The sequence below is a fragment of the Bufo bufo genome, chromosome 3 (genome assembly GCF_905171765.1).
Source record: "Bufo bufo chromosome 3, aBufBuf1.1, whole genome shotgun sequence".
Classification (NCBI taxonomy): domain Eukaryota; kingdom Metazoa; phylum Chordata; class Amphibia; order Anura; family Bufonidae; genus Bufo; species Bufo bufo.
In genome coordinates this window covers 210,693,583-210,716,029 of record NC_053391.1, presented here as the reverse complement: position 1 = coordinate 210,716,029, position 22,447 = coordinate 210,693,583, and the positions used below count along the sequence as shown (strand labels likewise).

The following is a 22,447-nucleotide window of genomic DNA, read 5'->3' as shown; positions in this document are numbered from 1 at the left end:
AAACTAAAAACAAACTAAAAACTACTTCCAAGAATATTCAGCTTTGATATTAATGAGTTTTTTGGGTTCATTGAGAACATGGTTGTTGTTCAATAATAAAATGAATCCTCAAAAATACAACTTGCCTAATAATTCTGCACTCCCTGTAGGTTGTACGGTTATTGCACTTAGCACCTTACAAACTATATAGTATTTAGACCTTTGCAGGCTCTCCTCATATGTGCTCACTTTATACTAATTAGATTTTGCACACCCTGTCAGCCGGGAGGTATCACACATTTTGTATGTGTTTTGTCACCTCTATGCTTTTATATTTATGTATTCAATAAAGTTTATTTTTATTTTTGTATACATTGCCGTTTTAGACTCTTTTGTTCCGTTGTAGGTTTATCTGGCGGTGTCAGGAACCTGGCCACACCAGGGCTGAGTGTCCTCATCGGGTTGAGCCCATGGACACTGATTGTGGTTACCTACAATCACTATATGCTAGGAAACTGTGTGCCACTGGTATCCTGGAGGCTCTAGACCACTTGTGCCAGGTGGAAGTGGGAGACCCTCAAGCGGAGGCGCTGCTGGACTCAGGGAGCTTGATGACCCTGGTAAGGGCTACCTTGGTGCGGTCCGCTGAGTATGCTGGCCGGGAAGTTTGGGTGATGTGCATTCATGGAGACTTGAAAGACTACCCCACCGCGCTGGTGTCTCTAACCACGGTGGCCGGAAGGTGGACCCACAAAGTGGCAGTCGCCACAAATCTCTACTATGAACTCATAATAGGGAGAGTTTCCAGGTTTCCCTGCCCTATGGCCGGTTGTGAGAGTTAAGGATACCCCTGAGACAAGAATAAGCCCAGGAGATTGGCCTTGTTCAGGGGGACGGCCAGAACCCTGGGAACCTGAGGCCGAAGGGCCAGCAGTAGGGGTGACCGCCACTTCGGTAGAAGAGGGGGAGACAACCCTGCGTAGGGTAATGGTGGGAGACGTGGAGGAGTTGCCACCGAGTCCTGGGTTGGCAGACCTCAATGTCTCCTGGGAGAATTTCGGTACAGCCCAACGCCGAGACCCAACCCTATCCTGGGCCTGGGAGAATGTGGTAATACTTGATGGTGTTCCCCAACAACCTGGGGCCGAGTCGGTTTCCCCATTTTGTGGTCCACCAGAATATGCTATATCGGGTAAACCAGCTGCGGGGTAAACCTGTTGAACAGTTGGTGGTGCTCAGGGCCTATCGAAAACTCGTGTTAGAGTTAGCCCACCAACATGTTCTCAGGGGTCATCTGGAACTGCAGAAGACACAGGACCGGATACTACAATGGTTTTACTGGCCCAGTGTCTTTAAGGAGGTGGATGACTTTTGTAAGTCTTGCCCGACCTGCCAAACCACTAGCCCCTAGCATTTGTTCCGAAGTCCCTTAGTGCCCCTCCCGATTATCGAGGTACCATTTGAGAGAATCGCTATGGATCTCATAGGCCCAGTACCAAAGTCCGCTAGGGGGCACCAACACATCTTGGTCATCCTGGACTACGCCACTCGGTACCCGGAGTCGGTGCCACTGCAACATACATCGGCCAAACTCATAGCAAAAGAGTTAATGGAGATATTTTCCCGAGTGGGGATACCCAAAGGGGTTCTGACTGACCAAGAGACTCCTTTTATGTCCAAGGTCATGCAGGAAATCTGTAAGTCGCTGAATATCAAACAGATACGGACATCCGTCTATCACCCACAAACTGACGGCCTAGTAGAAAGGTTTAATCAAATGTTAAAAGCTATGTTAAAATGAGTAGTAGCTAAGGAGGGAAAGGACTGGGACCTCCTTCAGCCCTATCTTGTGTTCGCAGTGCGAGAAGTGCCCCAGGCCTCTACTGGGTTCTCGCCTTCAAACTACCATATGGCAGACATCCAAGTGGTCTGTTGAACATAGCCAAAGAGGTGTGGGAGCAACAACCCACACCATATAAAAGTGTTGCTGAATACGTCACCCAGATGCAGGAATATACGGAAACAGTTTTGCCGCTGGTAAAGGAACATATGGAGGCAGCTCAGCGAGCTCAAAGTCGGGTGTATAGTCAGCATGCTGAGGTCCGGATCTTAAACCCGGGAGATCGGGTTTTGATTCTGGTACCGACAGTGGACAGTAAGTTACTGGCTAGGTGGCAGGGACCCTATAAGGTACTCAAAAAGGTTGGAGAAGTAAACTACAAGGTACACCAGCCAGGGCGGCGGAAGCCGGAGCAGGTGTACCATGTGAATTTATTCAAACCGTGGAAGGATAGGGTGAACAGTACTGACTATAGACCGTGGCCGAGTTTTCTAGGGGGAGAGGTTCCAGCCCCTAAGACTGAAGTAATGGAAGCAGTTGCCACAGTGAAGATTGCTGACAGCCTCTCCTCTAAACAGACTCAGGAGACCAGGGAGTTCGTCAGCAGGAACACGGATGTGTTCTTAGACCTCCCTGGACGCACTTCCATAATCCAGCATGTCATTGTCACTGAGCCTCAGGCCACAGTCCGGTAGAAACCATACCAGGTACCCGAGGCTCGGCGACAGGCCATCTCTGAGGAAGTACAACTAATGCTGCAACTAGACGTCATTGAGGAGTCTAGAAGTGAGTGGGCCAGCCCTATAGTACTGATACCCAAACCGGACGGGACGTTGCAGTTTTGTAACGATTTTCGAAAATTGAACGAGGTATCTAAGTTCGACGCATATCCCATGCCCTGGGTAGACAAGCAGATTGAGAGGTTAGGACAAGCCTGGTATTTTTCTGTTTTGGACCTCACCAAAGGGCATTGTCAGGTACCCTTAACGGAGGCTGCCAAAGAGAAAACAGCCTTCATCACACCGGAGGGGCTGTACCAGTATAAGGTGTTACCCTTTGGTCTACATGGTGCCCCCGCCACTTTTCAAAGGCTAATGGACATTGTGCTGTGACCACATCGTCTGTAAACTTTGGCTTACCTGGATATTGTTATCAACAGTACCGACTGGGATTCACCTGCCCAAAGTGCAGGCTGTAGTAGACTCCCTTCAAAAAGCTGGACTAACCGCTAACCCAAAAAATGCACGATAGGGTTAGAGGAGACAAAATACCTGGGGTATGTCATTGGACGCGGAGTGATCAAACCCCAAGTAAACAAAATAGAGGCGATAAGAAATTGGCCCCGACCTGTTACCACTAAACAAGTAAAGTCATTCCTAGGAATGATAAGCTATTACATGAGATTTGATCCCCACTTTGCCATTTTGACAGAGCTCTTGAAGGGAGGAAAATCAGTGATGGTTCGCTGAGATGAGCGGGTGGAAGAGGCTTTTTCCACTTTGAAGTCGGTGTGCGGGTCACCGGTTTTGGTGACGCCCGACTTCAATAGGGAGTTCGTGGTACAGACAGATGCCTCCGAAGTAGGCCTCGGTGCTGTACTCTCTCAGGAAGTCAACGGGGAGGAGCATCCCGTTGTCTTTTTAAGCCGCAAGCTCACCCTAGCCAAAACCAGGTATAGTATAGTGGCGAGAGAGTCCCTGGCTATCAAGTGGGCAATCGAGTCTCTCCGCTACTATTTGTTGGGGAGAAAATTCCGCCTGGTGACTGACCACTCCCCTCTTAAGTGGATGAGCCAGGCCAAAGAGAGAAATGCCTGAGTCACCAGGTGGTTCCTGTCCTTACAGAACTTTAAGTTCTCCGTGGAATACAGGGCAGGCTGGTTGCAGGGAAACACGGATGCCCTGTCCCGGGTATACTGTATGGCAGGTGTTCACTCCCTCAGGGCTGAACAAAGGGGGAAGTATGTAAGAAGGTATCTGGAATCATCATGGATGGAAGATATGTGTCACCGAGGTTCCTGGGCTCGGTAAAGTAAGAGCCGGTATTTTATGTGTCAGCGACAGCTATTGCTAATTGACACCTTGAGATTTAGTATGGCTGTCATAGCTGATCCGGGATGGCTATTACTGGGAGTAGTCAAAGTGCTGGGTGGGTAACTACTCCCCATGTTCCAGGCCGGTTTTTGCCAGGCATAAAAACAAGCCAGCACTGCCAGGTGGGTGGATTTACCTCCCTCTGACAGTGGAGCTCAGGAGTCTGTGTGCTGTAAACTGAGGGCTGTGCTGGGATTTGAGGTTTGAGCCGGGCTGGAGGACTCAGGCTCTATAAAGGCGAACAGGTCACCTATGGACTTGATGAGGGTGAACTGCTAACAGGGTGTGAACTCACACCCAGGAGAAAAGGTGACTTTATTGTTTATGAACTTTCCTTGTGTGTGACCAAACACCCAGCCACCTGCATTTTGCGATACAACTTATCTGCATTTTGTTATACACCAATGTGTGAATAAACATCGCTGTTTGATTCAAGAACTGTGTACTTTGCCTATATACTGCACCCGCTAGTCCTAACTACCAGAGCGAATCCCCACAGTATGTTCAGTTTTTTTGCAGGGGTAAGATTAAAAAAAATGGTAGAGTTTTGGATTTTTTTCCCGGTAAGATGTTCACTACACAGGAATTTATTATTTATTTTAGGATGTGGCCAGGGGCAGATTGGCCATAGACCTTACAGGGAGTCCTCCTCACCGCCTGCCAGTGGAAGTTTTTGGGGCTATTTTTCTCTGTTGGGGTGGTATAATGTGCCACAATATGACATTGCTGGCCCCACTTACTTAGGTTGGCCCTGCCTTCCATCAATTTGGACCCAACTATAAAACGGGGCCTCTGTTAGTATTTTTCCAGGGCCACTTTAAGTTCCCAGTCCAATACCTACTTATCTCTTATATATATATAAAAATTAGTTTCTGTCTGTCTGGACGTCTGTCTGTTCTTTATGTCTCTTCTTAATAATAAATGCAATTATTATGTTATTAATTATATTATATTTCTTTTTTTGTTTTGTTTTTGTATTGAAAAATGTAAAAAGGGGTGATCTGAATTTATTTATTTTTTTTACTTTTTGCACAGTAACTTTTTTCTCCTTAGGGGACTAGAACGTGCAATCTTCTTATTGTTTGTCCCACAGACTGCAATAGAATACTATAGCAGTCTATGGGATTCCAAGACACTGCCTGCTGAGCGGTGCCTCATGCACGGCTTTAGATGCAGTTAACCATAACAGGCCTGGTGTCACAGTGTAGGGGGAGGAGAGAAACACCAGAATGACAACAGAAGGAAAATGACTGGGATTTAGTCCTCAAGGCCATGGAAAGGGAAATGGAGAGCACCTAATGAAAACCCTAAACCTAACCCTGACTCCTGTCAGTATTAATAGACCCTGAAGGTGGGAATATTCATACACCGGAAACCAAATGGGAGCAACAAAATACCAAGAGAAGTACACTTATCTTTAATAGAAAATGGATGAGCAGGAACTCAGATGAGGACCACACAACAGCTCTTCCAACTCCAGCCAGAGAATATCAACCGCATGGTATGAAGTGTAAGTCCAGACTAAATAGAGGAGCAGTAATGACCACAAGCTACACCTGAGACAAGAGGTGTGGTCATTACCAACAACACTGCAACAAGTGAAAACAGATAGGCTGTCAGTAGAGTTGAGCAAACCCGAACTGTAAAGTTCGGGTTCGTACCGAACTTTAGGTTTTTCGTTACCCAGACCCGAACCCGAACATTTATGTAAAAGTTCGGGTTCGGTGTTCAGCGATTTTTATGGCGCTTTTTGAAAGGCTGCAAAGCAGCCAATCAACAAGCATCATACTACTTGCCCCAAAAGGCCATCACAGCCATGCCTACTATTGGCATGGCTGTGATTGGCCAACAGCAGCATGTGACCCAGCCTCTATTTAAGCTGGAGTCACGTAGCGCCGCCCGTCACTCTGCTCGGATTAGTGTAGGGATAGGTTGCAGCTGCTGTGAGGGAGAGATCAGGGAGAAATCTTATGAAGAACTGCTTCTTTACTCAGCGATCTACAGAAAATGTGTTTTGTGGGTGCAGTGCACAATTGTTTTAAGCCTGCCCTGAGCCAACTACTACTGAAAACTAACTTTTTTTCCTTCAGTTAGTCAATATCAATACATAATCGGCAGCTATTTTATGCAACGATAGTGCACCAGCACAGGATATCTGCATGTCTGCAAGTCCAGAAATACTGCTTTGAGACACTGGGGTTAAAAAAAAACTTTTCTTCATATAGTACACATCTAGGATTATCGCTGCATAAATGACTGTGAAATTTAGGCCAGAAATATGTCTCTCTCATACTGGGGCATGCTGGGGTGAAAAAAAAACCATCTGTTTCATATAGTGCACATCTAGGATTATAGGTGCATAAGTGAGTGTCACATTTAGGCCAGAAATACAGCTTTTTGCTTACTGGGGTTAAAAAACCCTCTGATATACTGCACATCTGGGATTAGACATGCATAAGTGACTGTGAAATTTAGGCCACAAAGGCCTCATGCACACGACCGTATTTTTTTGCGGTCCGCAAAAACAGGTTCCGTTTTTCCGTGATCCGTGACCGTTTTTTCGTCCGTGGGTCTTCCTTGATTTTTGGAGGATCCACGGACATGAAAAAAAAGTCGTTTTGGTGTCCGCCTGGCCGTGCGGAGCCAAACGGATCCGTCCTGAATTACAATGCAAGTCAATGGGGACGGATCCGTTTGACGTTGACACAATATGGTGCAATTTCAAACGGATCTGTCCCCCATTGACTTTCAATGTAAAGTCAGGAGTTAATATACCATAGGATTGGAGTTTTCTCCAATCCGATGGTATATTTTAACTTGAAGCGTCCCCATCACCATGGGAACGCCTCTATGTTAGAATATACCGTCGGATTTGAGTTACATCGTGAAACTCAAATCCGACAGTATATTCTAACACAGAGGCGTTCCCATGGTGATGGGGACGCTTCAGGTTAGAATATACTAAAAGAACTGTGTACATGACTGCCCCCTGCTGCCTGGCAGGTGCTGCCAGGCAGCAGGGGGCAGCCCCCCCCCTGTAGTTAACACATTGGTGGCCAGTGCGGCCGCCCCCCCCCCCTCCCCTGTAGTTAACTCATTGGTGGCCAGTGGGCCCCCCTCCCTCCCCTGTAGTTAACTCGTTGGTGGCCAGTGGGCCCCCCCTCCCTCCCCTGTAGTTAACTCGTTGGTGGCCAGTGGGCCCCCCTCCCTCCCCTGTAGTTAACTCGTTGGTGGCCAGTGGGCCCCCCTCCCTCCCCTGTAGTTAACTCGTTGGTGGCCAGTGGGCCCCCCTCCCTCCCCTGTAGTTAACTCGTTGGTGGCCAGTGGGCCCTCTCCCCTCCCTCCCCTCCTAATTAAAATCTCCCCCCCTATCATTGGTGGCAGCGGAGAGTACCGATCGGAGTCCCAGTTTAATCGCTGGGGCTCCGATCAGTAACCATGGCAACCAGGACGCTACTGCAGTCCCGGTTGCCATGGTTACTTAGCAATTTGTAGAAGCATTATACTTACCTGCGAGCTGCGATGTCTGCGTCCGGCCGGGAGCTCCTCCTACTGGTAAGTGACAGGTCTGTGCGGCACATTGCTTAATGACCTGTCACTTACCAGTAGGAGGAGCCTTTTGCAGCCCTCTAGCTCTTTCCAGGGCTATTTTAGAGCCATTTTAGTGGCCAAAAGTTCGGGTCCCCATTGACTTCAATGGGGTTCGGGTTCGGGGTCAAGTTCGGGTCCCGAACCCGAACTTTTTTTCAAGTTCGGCCGACCCCGAACATCCAGGTGTCCGCTCAACTCTAGCTGTCAGGTGACCTAACGTGTAGCCAGTCTCTCAGATCTTCTAAACTCTGTCACTGGAGGGACCGTGACACCTGGGAATCTTCAGAAGGAGGGAGGATCCTACTTTTGCCTAACCCCATAGATGCTGCGGTTGCTATTGACAGCATCATCTGAAGGGTTAAATGACCAGTTCGGCGTCAGACGATCCCTGTCATTGCGGCCATTGCTTGCTGTATTTTATCATCATAACATAATAAATACAAATGCCCGCTAATTGTATAAAAAGCCCTGCCTGACACAGAGACCCTAACTAGGACATATCATATATAAAAATATCTGTTGAACAATGGGAGAAGAAAATACAATTGTTAATATAGGCTATTTATTTGTTATTTGGTAAAAAAAATGTATGCCCTGTTTGTCACGAAAAAGGCAAAAACACTGTAATAACCTTAAAATATTATACAAGTTATAGCTGTGTGACCAGTACATGAAAAAATTGGAAAATGAATCTGGACTTTAAACGGATTGTCCAGGATTGGAAAAAACTTATATTTTCTTCCAAAAACAGCCCCCCCATGTACATGCAGTTGTGACTGGTTGGATTCAAGGAGCAGAGCTGCAATTCCGCACACAATAGGTGGACAGGGGTGGTGCTGTCTTGTTTTTCTAATCATGGACAACCCCTTTAAGACCCAAAACAGCAGGGGTATTTAGAGACTAAAGGGGGTTGGCCCACAGAAAATATTCTACATTTTTCAAACAGACAGCTGGATCTGAATTGAGTTATTCAATAAAATGTACCTGTATAGCGCCACATGTTGTTTGTTCTTTTCCCTATTTCTCTGTGCACCTCACCGAGTTGGACGCACATGCTCAGTTTTATCCTTCAACTGCCATCAGCACTGTTAAAGGGGTTGTCCGGGTTCAGAGCTGAACCCGGACATACCTCTATTTTCACTCAGGCAGCCCCCCTGACTTGAGCATCGGAGCAGTTCATGCTCCGATGCTCTCCTTTGCCCTGCGCTAAATCACGCAGGGCAAAGGCATTTTTTGGAGATCTGATGACGTACCGGGCTCTCCATGGGGCTGCCAGGAAACCCGGTGACATCACCGTCACTCATGGGCGGGCTTTAGCGCTTCCCTAGCCAGTAAAACGGGTAGGACATCGCTAAAGCACACCTATAAGAAGAAGCTTCCGTCCGGCAGTGTGTGAGTGTAAAAAAAAGAGCCCTTGCCCTGTGCGATTTAGCGCTGGGCAAAGGAGAGCATCGAAGCATGAATTGTTCCGATACTCAAGTCAGGGGGGCTGCCGAGGTGAAATTATGGGTATGTCCGGGTTCAGCTCTGAACCCAGACAACCCCTTTAACTGTTAGAAACTGTGACCATAATAGCGAGAGAGAAGCAGCAGAAAGGAAGCACCTCCTGAGCTGTGATGGGAGAGAACTGCAGCAGCAAGAACACGCCCCTGAGCTGCCAGCATGAAATAAAGCTAGCAGATCAATTGGAGCAATAAATGGGGGGATCTCTAGATCCGATTGTCATGTACTATATGAGGTCTGATTTTCATTTTTTTACCTTAATCATGGGATAACCCCTTTAAGTCTTGAAACAAACTTTTTTTTAAGTTTAGTAATATGAGAAATAACAGATATTATTTGATAAACTGCCTTGTGTCATTTTTATATGACATCTAATGATACTGTCATCTTAGTTTCTCCACCTGAACACAGAACTCATACTAGCTTGATACATCTCTCCTTTTATGTTCATGTTGTCTCATCTCTAGTTTCCACTGTTACTGCACATCCCACACTCTTGGCCGTTACTATCACGTGTGGGCTGAGATAGAATTACTTTATTTATTTATTTATTTATTTATTTATTTTTCATCTCTTTTTACTGCCAAAATCTCCAGATACGTTTTATGGATGTTTTTATGATTAATGTGTTATTTTCCATTTTGTATCCACTTATTTTCTGTTCATATACTATTTTCATAGTGACAGCTTTCGTGCTGCATTGCATGGTTTCTGTGGCAAGTGTGACTGAGCAGGCTGGACCAATGTGCCTGATGCTGCTCCTAGGAACGGTTCATTGTCAGATTGTCTCCACACAGGGCAATAGGGTGTCAGAGTCAAATGACGGAAAGAAACAGAGGTAGGAGATCAATCAAAACTGTTTTCTTCATTGTATGCGCTCTTTTTATTGTTCTCATAGTAACATAGTACATAAGGCCGAAAAAATACATTTGTCCATCCAGTTCGGCCTGTCATCCTGCAAGTTGATCCAGGTAGAAGCCAATTTTCCCCACTTTAGGGGAATAAAAAATTCCTTCCAGACCTCAATCAGGCAATCAGAATAACTCCCTGGATCAACGACCCCTCTCTAGTAGCTATAGCCTGTAATATTATTAAGCTCCAGAAATACATCCAGGCCCCTCTTGAATTCCTTTATTGTACTCACCATCACCACCTCCTCAGGCAGAGAGTTCCATAGTCTCACTGCTCTTGCCGTAAAGAATCCTCTTCTATGTTTGTGTACAAACCTTCTTTCCTCCACACGCAGAGGATGTCCCCTCATCACAGTCACAGTCCTGGGGATAAATAGATGATGGGATAGATCTCTGTACTGACCCCTGATATATTTATACATATTAATTAGATCTCCCCTCAGTCGTCTTTTTTCTAAAGTGAATAACCCTAAGGCCTCATGCACACGACCGGTTTTTTTTGCGGTCCGCAAAATGGATTTCCGTTGTTCCGTGATCCGTAACCGTTTTTTCTTCCGTGGATCTTCCTTGATTTTTGGAGGATCTACGGACATGAAGGAAAAAGTCATTTTGGTGTCCGCCTGGCCGTGCGGAGCCAAACGGATCCGTCCTGACTTACAATGCAAGTCAATGTGGACGGATCCGTTGACACAATATGGTGCAATTGCAAACGGATCCGTCCCCCATTGACTTTCAATGTAAAGTCTGGAGTCCCTATTATACCATCGGATCGGAGTTTTCTCCAATCCGATGGTATATACTGAGAACTGTGTAATAACTGCCCCCTGCTGCCTGGCAGCACCCGATCTCTTACAGGGGGCTGTGATCCGCACAATTAACCCCTCAGGTGCCGCACCTGAGGGGTTAATTGTGCGAATCATAGCCCCCTGTAAGAGATCAGGTGCTGCCAGGCAGGAGGGGGCAGACCCCCTCCCTCCCCAGTTTTAAATTCATTGGTGGCCAGTGCAGCCCCCCTCCCTCCCTCCCAGTATCATATTCATTGGTGGCCAGTGCGGCCCCCCCCTCCCCCCCTTAATTAAAATCACCTTCCCCCATCATTGGTGGCCAGTGCGGCCTCCCCTCTCCCCCCCCCCCTAATTAAAATCACCTTCCCCCATCATTGGTGGCAGCGGAGAGTTCCGATCGGAGTCCCAGTTTAATCGCTGTGGCTCCGATCGGTTACTATGGCAGCCAAGACGCTACTGCAGTCCTGGCTGCCATGGTTACTTAGCAATAGAAGCATTATACTTACCTGCGATGTCTGTGACCGGCCGGGCGCTCCTCCTACTGGTAAGTGACAGGTCTGTGCTATAAGCAATTTGCCGTACAGACCTGTCACTTACCAGTAGGAGGAGCGCCCGGCCGGTCACAGACATCGCAGGTAAGTATAATGCTTCTATTGCTAAGTAACCATGGCAGCCAGGACTGCAGTAGCGTCTTGGCTGCCATGGTAACCAATCGGAGCCCCAGCGATTAAACTGGGACTCCGATCGAAACTCTCCGCTGCCACCAATGATGGGGGAAGGTGATTTTAATTAGGGGGAGGGGAGGCCGCACTGGCCACCAATGAATATAATACTGGGGAGGGAGGGGGGCCGCACTGGCCACCAATGAGTTAAATACAGGGGAGGGAGGGTGGGCCGCACTGGCCACCAATGAGTTAAATACAGGTGAGGGAGGGAGGGGGGCCGCACTGGCCACCAATGAATTTAAAACTGGGAGGGAGGGGGTCTTCCCCCTCCTGCCTGGCAGCACCTGATCTCTTACAGGGGGCTATGATACGCACAATTAACCCCTCAGGTGCGGCACCTGAGGGGTTAATTGTGCGGATCACAGCCCCCTGTAAGAGATCGGGTGCCGCCAGGCAGCAGGGGGCAGTCATGTACACAGTTCGTAGTATATTCTAACTTGAAGCGTCCCCATCACAATGGGAACGCCTCTGTGTTAGAATATACTGTTGGATCTGAGTTTTCACGAAGTGAAAACTCAGATCTAAAAAGCTTTTATGCAGACGAATCAGCGGATCCGTCTGTGTGAAAGTAGCCTACGGACACGGATGACGGACGTGGATGACAATCTTGTGTGCATCCGTGTTTTTTTCACTGACCCATTGACTTGAATGGGTCCGTGAACCGTTGTCCGTCAAAAAAATAGGACAGGTCTTACAGGGGGCTGTGATCCGCACAATTAACCCCTCAGGTGCCGCACCTGAGGGGTTAATTGTGCGAATCATAGCCCCCTGTAAGAGATCAGGTGCTGCCAGGCAGGAGGGGGCAGACCCCCTCCCTCCCCAGTTTTAAATTCATTGGTGGCCAGTGCAGCCCCCCTCCCTCCCTCCCAGTATCATATTCATTGGTGGCCAGTGCGGCCCCCCCCTCCCCCCCTTAATTAAAATCACCTTCCCCCATCATTGGTGGCCAGTGCGGCCTCCCCTCTCCCCCCCCCCTAATTAAAATCACCTTCCCCCATCATTGGTGGCAGCGGAGAGTTCCGATCGGAGTCCCAGTTTAATCGCTGTGGCTCCGATCGGTTACTATGGCAGCCAAGACGCTACTGCAGTCCTGGCTGCCATGGTTACTTAGCAATAGAAGCATTATACTTACCTGCGATGTCTGTGACCGGCCGGGCGCTCCTCCTACTGGTAAGTGACAGGTCTGTGCTATAAGCAATTTGCCGTACAGACCTGTCACTTACCAGTAGGAGGAGCGCCCGGCCGGTCACAGACATCGCAGGTAAGTATAATGCTTCTATTGCTAAGTAACCATGGCAGCCAGGACTGCAGTAGCGTCTTGGCTGCCATGGTAACCAATCGGAGCCCCAGCGATTAAACTGGGACTCCGATCGAAACTCTCCGCTGCCACCAATGATGGGGGAAGGTGATTTTAATTAGGGGGAGGGGAGGCCGCACTGGCCACCAATGAATATAATACTGGGGAGGGAGGGGGGCCGCACTGGCCACCAATGAGTTAAATACAGGGGAGGGAGGGTGGGCCGCACTGGCCACCAATGAGTTAAATACAGGTGAGGGAGGGAGGGGGGCCGCACTGGCCACCAATGAATTTAAAACTGGGAGGGAGGGGGTCTTCCCCCTCCTGCCTGGCAGCACCTGATCTCTTACAGGGGGCTATGATACGCACAATTAACCCCTCAGGTGCGGCACCTGAGGGGTTAATTGTGCGGATCACAGCCCCCTGTAAGAGATCGGGTGCCGCCAGGCAGCAGGGGGCAGTCATGTACACAGTTCGTAGTATATTCTAACTTGAAGCGTCCCCATCACAATGGGAACGCCTCTGTGTTAGAATATACTGTTGGATCTGAGTTTTCACGAAGTGAAAACTCAGATCCAAAAAGCTTTTATGCAGACGAATCAGCGGATCCGTCTGTGTGAAAGTAGCCTACGGACACGGATGACGGACGTGGATGACAATCTTGTGTGCATCCGTGTTTTTTCACTGACCCATTGACTTGAATGGGTCCGTGAACCGTTGTCCGTCAAAAAAATAGGACAGGTCTTATTTTTTTGACAGACAGGAAACATGGAATACGGACGCGGATGTACAACGGTGCATTTTCCGAGTTTTCAATGGACCCATTGAAAGTCAATAGGTCCGCAGAAAATCACGGAAAACGGAACAACGGACACGGATGCACACAACGGTCGTGTGCATGAGGCCTAATTTTGATAATCTTTCAGGGTACTTTAGTTGCCCCCTTCTCGATGTACATTGCGTGATTATTGCAGTAAAAATCCTTTATTCCAAACAAATAAATTCAACTTTGAAGGGGTTTTCTGGGGGTTTGTTAGGATAGGCCATCAATATCATATTGGTGGAGGTCTGACCCCTGCACCCCCACCAAACAATTGATTGAGGGCATTATTGTTTACCAGACACAGATCTGTACATTTTGTTGTTTTTGGTTGCTCCTGCTGAATGGTACTCAGTTGCAGTCAAGGCTGTATTTATAGCCACCCTAGGCAACAAGTCTGAATACATCCTATCAGGGCCCAAATTGATAGAAGGTGGGGTCAACTCAAGTAAGTGGGGCTAGCAAGTAGATGGGGCAGAAATTCCACAGAGGGGTTGTTCTACACTTTAGTATCTGGTGCAGCAAGACCAAATACCAAAGCTCAACACAATATACTGCCCCAGCAGCAACAGATACCATCCCGCCCAGAAGAACCAAATACCACAGTGCAGCACAATATACTGCCCCTGCAGAACTTCTTGTTGCACTGTGGTATTTGGGTCTGCTGAGGTAGTATTTTGTTCTGTCCTGTGGTACTTGTTTCTGCTGGAGAAGTATATTGTGCTGCACTGTGGTATTTGGTTCTGCTGGAAAACCAAATAACACAGTACAGGACAAAATACTGCACCAGCAGAACCAAATACCACAGTGCAACACAATACACTACCCAGCAGCCCCAAATACCTCCCCAGAGGCTGCCCCTCTGTGGTGGCCAGCAATCCCAATGCCCCCAAATACTATAATGCTGAAAAATAGTACCCCAGTAGTTTTAATGTCCCTTAAAATTCGTCCATTAATAATACCTATAGAGTGCCTCCAGTAGTAATAATGCCCCTATAGTGCTTCCAGCAATAATAATGTCCATATAGTTCCTACAGCAATATTAATGCCCCCTATAGTGTCCCTCAATAATAGTAATGACCCGTAAAATGCCCCCAGTAATAAGAATACCCCACATTGTGCAACCAGTAATACATTTATATTAAAAAATGACCCCTATAGTCCACCAGTAGTAAAGGTCTTCAGTGCCTCCAGTGACAACCCTTATACAGTCCCCAGTATTAAAAATTCCCTTAGAGTACCCCAGTAATGCCCACTATAGTACTGCCAGCAATGTCTCCAACAGTGCACCCTCCAGTAGTAATGTCCCCCACAGTGCACCTCCAGTATTAATGTCCCCCACAGTGCCCCCCAGTAGTAGTGTCCCCCACACTGCCCTTAAGTAGTAATGTTCACCATGCCCCCCAGTGGTAGCGTCCTCCACAGTGCCCATTTAGTAGGTATGTCCCTCACAGTGCTCCCCCAGTAATGAACCTCAGAGTCCTCTCCTCCATCCAATAATGTACCTCACAGTGTTCTTCTTCTGCTTGAGTAATGTCTCCCAAAGTGTTCCTCCAGTACGTATGTCCTCCAGTGGCCAACACCAGTAGTAATGTCCCTCGCAAAGCTCTCTTTCCCACCAGTAATGTCCCCCAAGCGGGCAGTGGAAAAAAAATTAATACACACCTGTCCTGTTTCCCGGCATTGCAGACCGCAACCTTTTCCAGTCTATGGCCTAGAATGCTGGGACTCAGGTGGCCAGATGCCTGGATTTATTACTTTATAGGCCTCAGGCCTACTAGGACTGAAAATACGGCCCTGGCTACGGGAAGATAATCCCAGTTCTGGCAAGTGAATACCATTCCTCAATAATACAAGCTAATGCTGCACAGTTTTATAACATTATGTGTAAGTGGTACTTCCTCTATGAAATACTGATCTGGCACCTTTGGAAAGTGTCACAGCTAGGGAGGAGGTGAGCTTTTTTTCCTCCCTGGCTGTGATGCTCTCCACTGCGATTGGCCAGCTCACAGCCAGGGAGAGAGAGACGCCTCCCGAGAAACACAGCCATCTCCAACTACCTGTACCGATAGTATGGATTTACGGGTACATACAGGGCGGGAAACCAGAATGGGGGGCACAGCGGAGAACGGAGCAGCCGAAAGAAAAAGAAAAAAGCGATATCACATCTCATCAATATGCCCTACACTGCCAGGTACTTATATGGTAATGTCAGGATTGGTGAAAGGTCCTCTTTAAAGTTTGGTGTAATACAACATATGACCACCAGGATAACAAAAAAAACTAAAAATCTTTAGGCAATTTGGAGATTTTACATGACAGGAAGTACATACAAGTATTTGAACACAATTTTAACAGATATTTTTCTAAATATGTATAAAATAATAATATAGCTGTAATGTATGTTTGATTCAATGTTTCCTGACTTTTCAAAACACTTGTCATAGTGATTTTTCACAAGATATCAGGACAGGGGTCTGGTTGCTGATCACTGGAATAAAGGGGTACTCTGTCCTTTCATTCATGATTGGTCTTGTCTACAGAGTCAAGCAGGATGGTGTGTGTCCTATGTCTCCTATACTGCCAACCCAGCTTCTCCCAGGACAGCCCAAGGGCCAGGACGCTCAGCTAAGGACTTTTACCCCCTTGTTCCAGCCATCAGTGGGCAACTCGGCAATCAAAAATTTTGAAAGGTCAATATGAGAGGTCATAAATGTCTTTGAAACAATAGTAACATTACAAGGGGATAGTAAAGTACCTTTTTTAGCTTCTAACCCCCATTGTCTAATACACGTAACAAGCATTACAGATGGTATAAGAGTAATAGACAATAAATGTTACATTTATAGAATGCAGCTGAATAAAACGATTAAAGCCAGGTAGATTAAACTGAAAGCCCCCGGAGGAGAGGGTTTATTTGTATATCCTTTATATTATTATTTCTTAACACGTTCAGATAGTGCTATCATAATTGTTGCTTGAGGATGTCATAGTAAGTGATATGCAAATCCCCCGTCACACGTGTGATACAGGTTTATAGATACGGCCATTACGCATAATGGATTAAGTTCAGAAATGTAATGCTTTTTTCCCCTCGATACCTCGAACAAATTTGCCTCTTATTAAAATGGTTTTATTTAGCATACTAGATAGCCACGGCTGGAGCTGCTGAAAGCTAAGTGATTAAAGCATTTTGCCCACAGCCACTTGGTTAGAAATAGCCTAATAATTATTTAATTTGCTTTTATGTAGAAAATTACACAAATCACAGAATGGTGATGATGACAAAAAGGAATTCAGCAAATACTCGAAGGCACCATCTTCCTGCAATCGACTGAAATCCCTCCTCTGCAAAAGGTGAGCAGATGGACTCCTGAAATATTTGGTGCCATGTGAACATTACATTTTTTATTTTATTTAATATTAATATTTTATTGAATGTGGAGAAATCAGTATATAGACGTAAGCTAAACAAAAATAACAGTGGCTCTCCCTAAAGGTCTATCTACATGGGACAATGATTGGGCAAACGGTTGCCCTTTGAGCATGTTACATCCCAATCATTGCCCAGCAATCAGCCAATAAATGAGCAAACATTCTTAAGTCAATGATCGCATTTTTTATGCGGGCACAAAAATGATTGGTTGTCAGCACCACATTGCCTCATGTAACCAGGGATGTGCGGCAGAGAATAATAACTGCATGTTCAAAAAGTACCAATAATAATGAAGGTGACAGGCAATAAATATCCCAGGGCTGCATAGATATATCACTGCATAAATATACACACATACGTAGTTTATTCTCCATAAAAACTGATTAAAACAAAGGGTAATTCATATTGAATAAAATATTGAACATGATTAATAACATAAAATATATCGCTGATATATCTATAGATGATAACCTTGGGCCCTAACTAATCCAAACATATATGACAGCAATTGGTATAGCAGCGATTTCTATAAATAAAAGCACATAATAGGTCCGGACCACTATAATAAATACCGGTATATGATGTGCTATATATTGGATGAATAAATATTAAGGACACTCTAAGCAATTGGTAAATAGTTAGTAGTAGTTATCTTCTAAATAATTATTTAAAAAAAACAATGTAGCTCTGTAGCAGTAAGTCCATAAATTCATAGATTAGTATATTCCATTCATATTATTGTAATACGCATTAAAAAACACATAAGATATAAAAATGTATATAAGATAGCATAAAAGGTATATAAAGGGTGCAGAGACGTCTTGTTCAATTAGTATAATAGTTGTATAGATATTCAGATATCCCCTAATGCTTGTGTGAAGCTCATATATTTGGTGTTAGGCCTCATGCACACGACCGTTCCGTTTTTTGCGGCCCGCAAACCGCGGATCCGCAAAAAACGGAAGTCGCCAATGTTCCTTCCGCAATTAGCGGAATGGAACGGGTGGCCCATTGTAGACATGCCTATTCTTGTCCGCAAAACGGACAGGAATAGGACATGCTATATTTTTTTTGCGGGGCCTCAGAACGGAGCAACGGATGCGGACAGCACACAGAGTGCTGTCCGCAACTTTTGCGGCCCCATTGAAGTGAATAGGTCCGCATCCGAGCCGCAAAAACTGCGGGTCGGATGCGGACCCAAAAAACGGTCGTGTGCATGAGGCCTTAGGGAAAAGAAGGCAAGTCATTCAACATTTAATTAGCAAGTATAGAGCGATACAATGTAACATGTTGTTACTTTACCACCTGAAGGAGTTGATCAGCTCATTAAGGGTCCATTCACACGTCTGTAAATGTGTCCGCACCCGTTCCGCGTGCGAACTCATTCATTCTCTATGGGGCAGGATTGGATGCAGACAGCACACAGTGTGCTGTCCGCATTTCCAGATGGTGCCCCCGATCTTCTGGTCCGCGGGTCCGCGATTGCGGACAAGAATAGGCAGTTCTATGGGGGGTGCCGGCCAGGTGTAATACACTACAGACGTGTGAATGGACCCTAAATGTATCGTCCCCTGTTTGTATTTCTCCTACTTTCAGCGTTTGAGTCCCGTGCTGCAGTCTCTAGCTGTGCTGTGTTCACTTCTCCCGACGTCTCAGGCTACTTTCACACTGGCGTTTTGGCTTTCCATTTCTAAGATCCGTCATGGGCTCTCACAAGCGGTCCAAAACGGATCAGTTTTGCCCTAATAAATTCTGAATGGAAAAGGATCCGCTCAGAACGCATCAGTTTGCCTCCGTTCAGTCACCATTCCGCTCTGCAGCGTTTTGCTGTCCGCCTGACGAAGCGGAGCCAAACTTATCCGTCCTGACACGCAATGTAAGTGATTGGGAACAGATCCGTTTTCTCTGACACAATATAAAACTGATCCGTCCCCCATTGACTTTCAATAGTGTTCATGATGGATCCGTCATGGCTATAGAAGACATAATACAACAGGATCCATTCCTGACGGATGCATGCGGTTGTATTATTGTAACGGAAGCGTTTTTGCAGATCCATGACAAATCCCCAAAATCACTAATGTAAAAGTAGCCTCACCTGGCGTCCCAGGTGGGGTTGGTCTTTGATTAGCTTGAAAGGTTAGTAGTCTACCTGCAGACTGAATAGATCTAGGACTTCTCTGTATACGCTGATGATGAAGGAAGCCGTAGTTCTGGATCCAAACTCGCATTCTTAGCCGAAACGCATATTAAGGCCAAATTTATACACCAAACGCATTTCGAAGCTATACTTGCTCCTTCTTCAGTTGTCGGGTATATAATGAATCCAGTCAATCTGAGCCTTTTTTAGTAACCTCTTCTAAAGAAGGGGGGGGGGGGAGGGGAGGTACATCCCTTATGTTGTGGGTCTACTTCAAAACCTGGATCAAAATTCCATTTTCATAAGTATAACCTCATACATTGTTCTCTACTTCAAATATTCAAAAATAATAATGCAAATGCATCTTTTATACATGTTTCATGTGTATCAAAAACGCATGTGCGTTTTTCAGGCTCAGATGGGCTGGATTCATTATATACACAACCACTGAAGAAGGAGCAAGTATAGCTCCGAAACGCGTTTGGTGTCTAACTTTGGCCTTAATATGCGTTTCGGCTAAGAATGCGAGTTTGGATCCAAAACTACTGCTTCCTCCATCACCAGCGCGTACAGAGAAGTCATAGATCTATTCAGCCTGCAGGTAGACTACTAACCTTTCAAGCTAATCAAAGACCAACCCCCCAACCACCTGGGATGCCAGGTGAGACGTAGGGAGAAGTGAACACAGCACAGCTAGAGACTGCAGCACGGGACTCAACGCTGAAAGTAGGAGAAATACAAACAGGGGACGATACATTTAAACTGCTGATCAACTCCTTCAGGTGGTAAAGTAACATGTTACATTGTATCACTCTATACTTGCCAGTTAAGTGTTGAATGAGAGACTTGCCTTCTTTTCCCTAACACCAAATGTATGAGCTTCACACAAACATTAGGGGATATCTGAATATCTACACAACTGTTATCCCAATTGATCAAGACGTCTCTGCACAATTTATATATTTGTTATGCTATCTTTTATACATTTTTATATCTTAGGTAACTTTCACACTAGTGTTTTTTGCGGATCCGTCATGGATCTGCAAAAACACATCCGTTACAATAACACAACCGCATGCATCCGTCATGAACGGTTCCGGTTGTATTATGTCTTCTATAGCAAGCCAATAAGAGATGGAACCGTTTTCTATTGTGTCAGATAAAATGGATCCGTGCCCATTGACTTACATTGTGTGCCAGGATGGATCCGTTTGGCTCCGCTTCGTCAGGCGGACAGAAAAACGCTGGTGTCCGCCTCCAGAGCGGAATGGAGACTGATCGAAAGCAAACTGATGCATTCTGAGCGGATCCTTTTCCATTCAGAATGCATTAGGGCAAAACTGAGAGCCCTAAAAGGATCTCACAAACGGAAAGCCAAAACGCTAGTGTGAAAGTAGCCTTATGTGCTTTTTAATGCGTATTACAATAATATGGATGGAATATACTAATCTATGAATTTATGGACTTACTGCTACAGAGCTACATAGTTTTTTTTTTATTATTATTTAGAAGATAACTACTACTAACTATTTACCAATTGCTTAGAGTGTCCTGAATATCCATTCATCCAATATATAGCACATCATATACCGGTATTTATTATAGTGGTCCGGACCTATTATGTGCTTTATTTAAAAAAATCGCTGCTATACCAATTGCTGTCATATATGTTTGGATTAGTTAGGGCCTAAGGTTATCATCTATAGATATATTAGTGAGATATTTTATGTTATTAATCATGTTCAATATTTTTAATCAGTTTTTATGGGGAATAAACTACGTATGTGTGTATATTTATATACCTCTGAGTGATATATCTATGCAGCCCTGGGATATTTTGTGCCTGTCGCCTTAATTATTATTAGTACTTTTTGAATATACACAGCGGAGGGTGCACCGCAGAGAGAGTACCCATACTTTTTATATCTGAGAGGGTGAGCCACTATTAGGGCTGTTTCACACGAGCGAGTCCATTGCGGGAATCACGCTTCGTGTGTGAGTGCGATCCTCCGCTCTGGACTTGCAGGAGCGCACGGCATTATCGTGATTTATAATGCTACATGTCTCTGCTTGACCTTATTTCTACAGGATCATACTGACAGCTTTATGTCACTATGATTCTGTGGAAAATAGGCCATGCAGAGACACATAGCATTATAAATCATGATAATGCCGTGCGCTCCTGCAAGTCCAGAGTGGAGGATCGCACTCACACACGGAGCGTGATTCCCGCAATAGACTCGCTTGTGTGAAACAGTTTTTTACTGTTTTCTACTAAATAACTGCATGTGTTTTAATGATTGACCAGAAACATGTAGCACTAATGATTGCTTCATGTAAATGGGGAGAAACGAGTGCCATTCGGAATGCTATATCATTGATTGGCGCTCATCACTGGCAAAAAAATATGCCAGTGTAAATGGAAAATACGTTCGTGTGCATGAGCCCTAAATCTGTATTTCATATGTCACTGAGATTATAATATTAGGACATCTTTAAGGCAGAATTTGACTGGAGTTTTACATTAAAATGTCTATGTTTAAACAAAGCCTTAGGTAGAGTAGATAAATCTTCTGATTTGCACAGAGTAATTTGCATAAATTCAAGATTTGTGGTTTCTTTCTATGTGCAGTGCTCTTCAGTTCATCTCAGTAGAGACTTCTACAAAAGACACGATATAGAACATTGTTCTATCACAACAGCAACAATATCCTTTTGTTGACATAATGTAATAAAAAAAAAAAAAAACTCACTGAAAAAAGTGGCCTAAACGGGTGAAAATACTCTAAACCCAGACACTGTAGCGTGTCTATAACCGGGGGAGCAATTCGTCCGCAGACAACGGCAATCCCCAGCAAAAAATGCGTACAATAGAGGATGCCGGGTAGAGATGTCGCGAACATAAAATTTTCCGTTTGCGAACGGCGAACGCAAATTTACGCAAATGTTCGCAAACGGGCGAACCGCCAAGGACTTCAATAGACAGGCGAATTTTAAAACCCACCTGGACTGTGGCATACCGGAGGGGGATCCATGGCAAAGCTCCCATGGAAAATTACATAGTTGACGCAGAGTGTGGCAAGTTGAATTCGCAATGCGATTAATATAACCTGCATTAATCGCATTGCGAATTCAACTTAGAGCTAAGTTCCTAATGCTTGTATTGCTAGAATTGACGAATATAACGAATATAAAACTATATTCTCAATCTTCGTTATATCCTAGCAATACAACAATTAGGAACCCAGCTCTGAATTGAATTCGCAATGCGATTAATATAACCTGTATTAATCGCATTGCGATTACAACTTAGTCAAATTTGTGACA

General features: G+C 45.5%; 1 protein-coding gene across 3 annotated transcripts in view; it reads left to right on the top strand.

Moving 5' to 3' along the window:
• PHTF1 (putative homeodomain transcription factor 1) overlaps nucleotides 1-22,447 on the top strand; it is a 281,946-nt gene that overhangs the window by 125,206 nt on the left and 134,293 nt on the right. For all 3 annotated transcript variants that reach the window (XM_040423902.1, XM_040423901.1, XM_040423900.1), the window contains 2 exons: nucleotides 9,688-9,844; nucleotides 16,797-16,901. In XM_040423902.1, coding sequence (XP_040279836.1) covers nucleotides 9,688-9,844; nucleotides 16,797-16,901 — 262 coding nt within the window. The remainder of the gene's footprint in view (nucleotides 1-9,687; nucleotides 9,845-16,796; nucleotides 16,902-22,447) is intronic.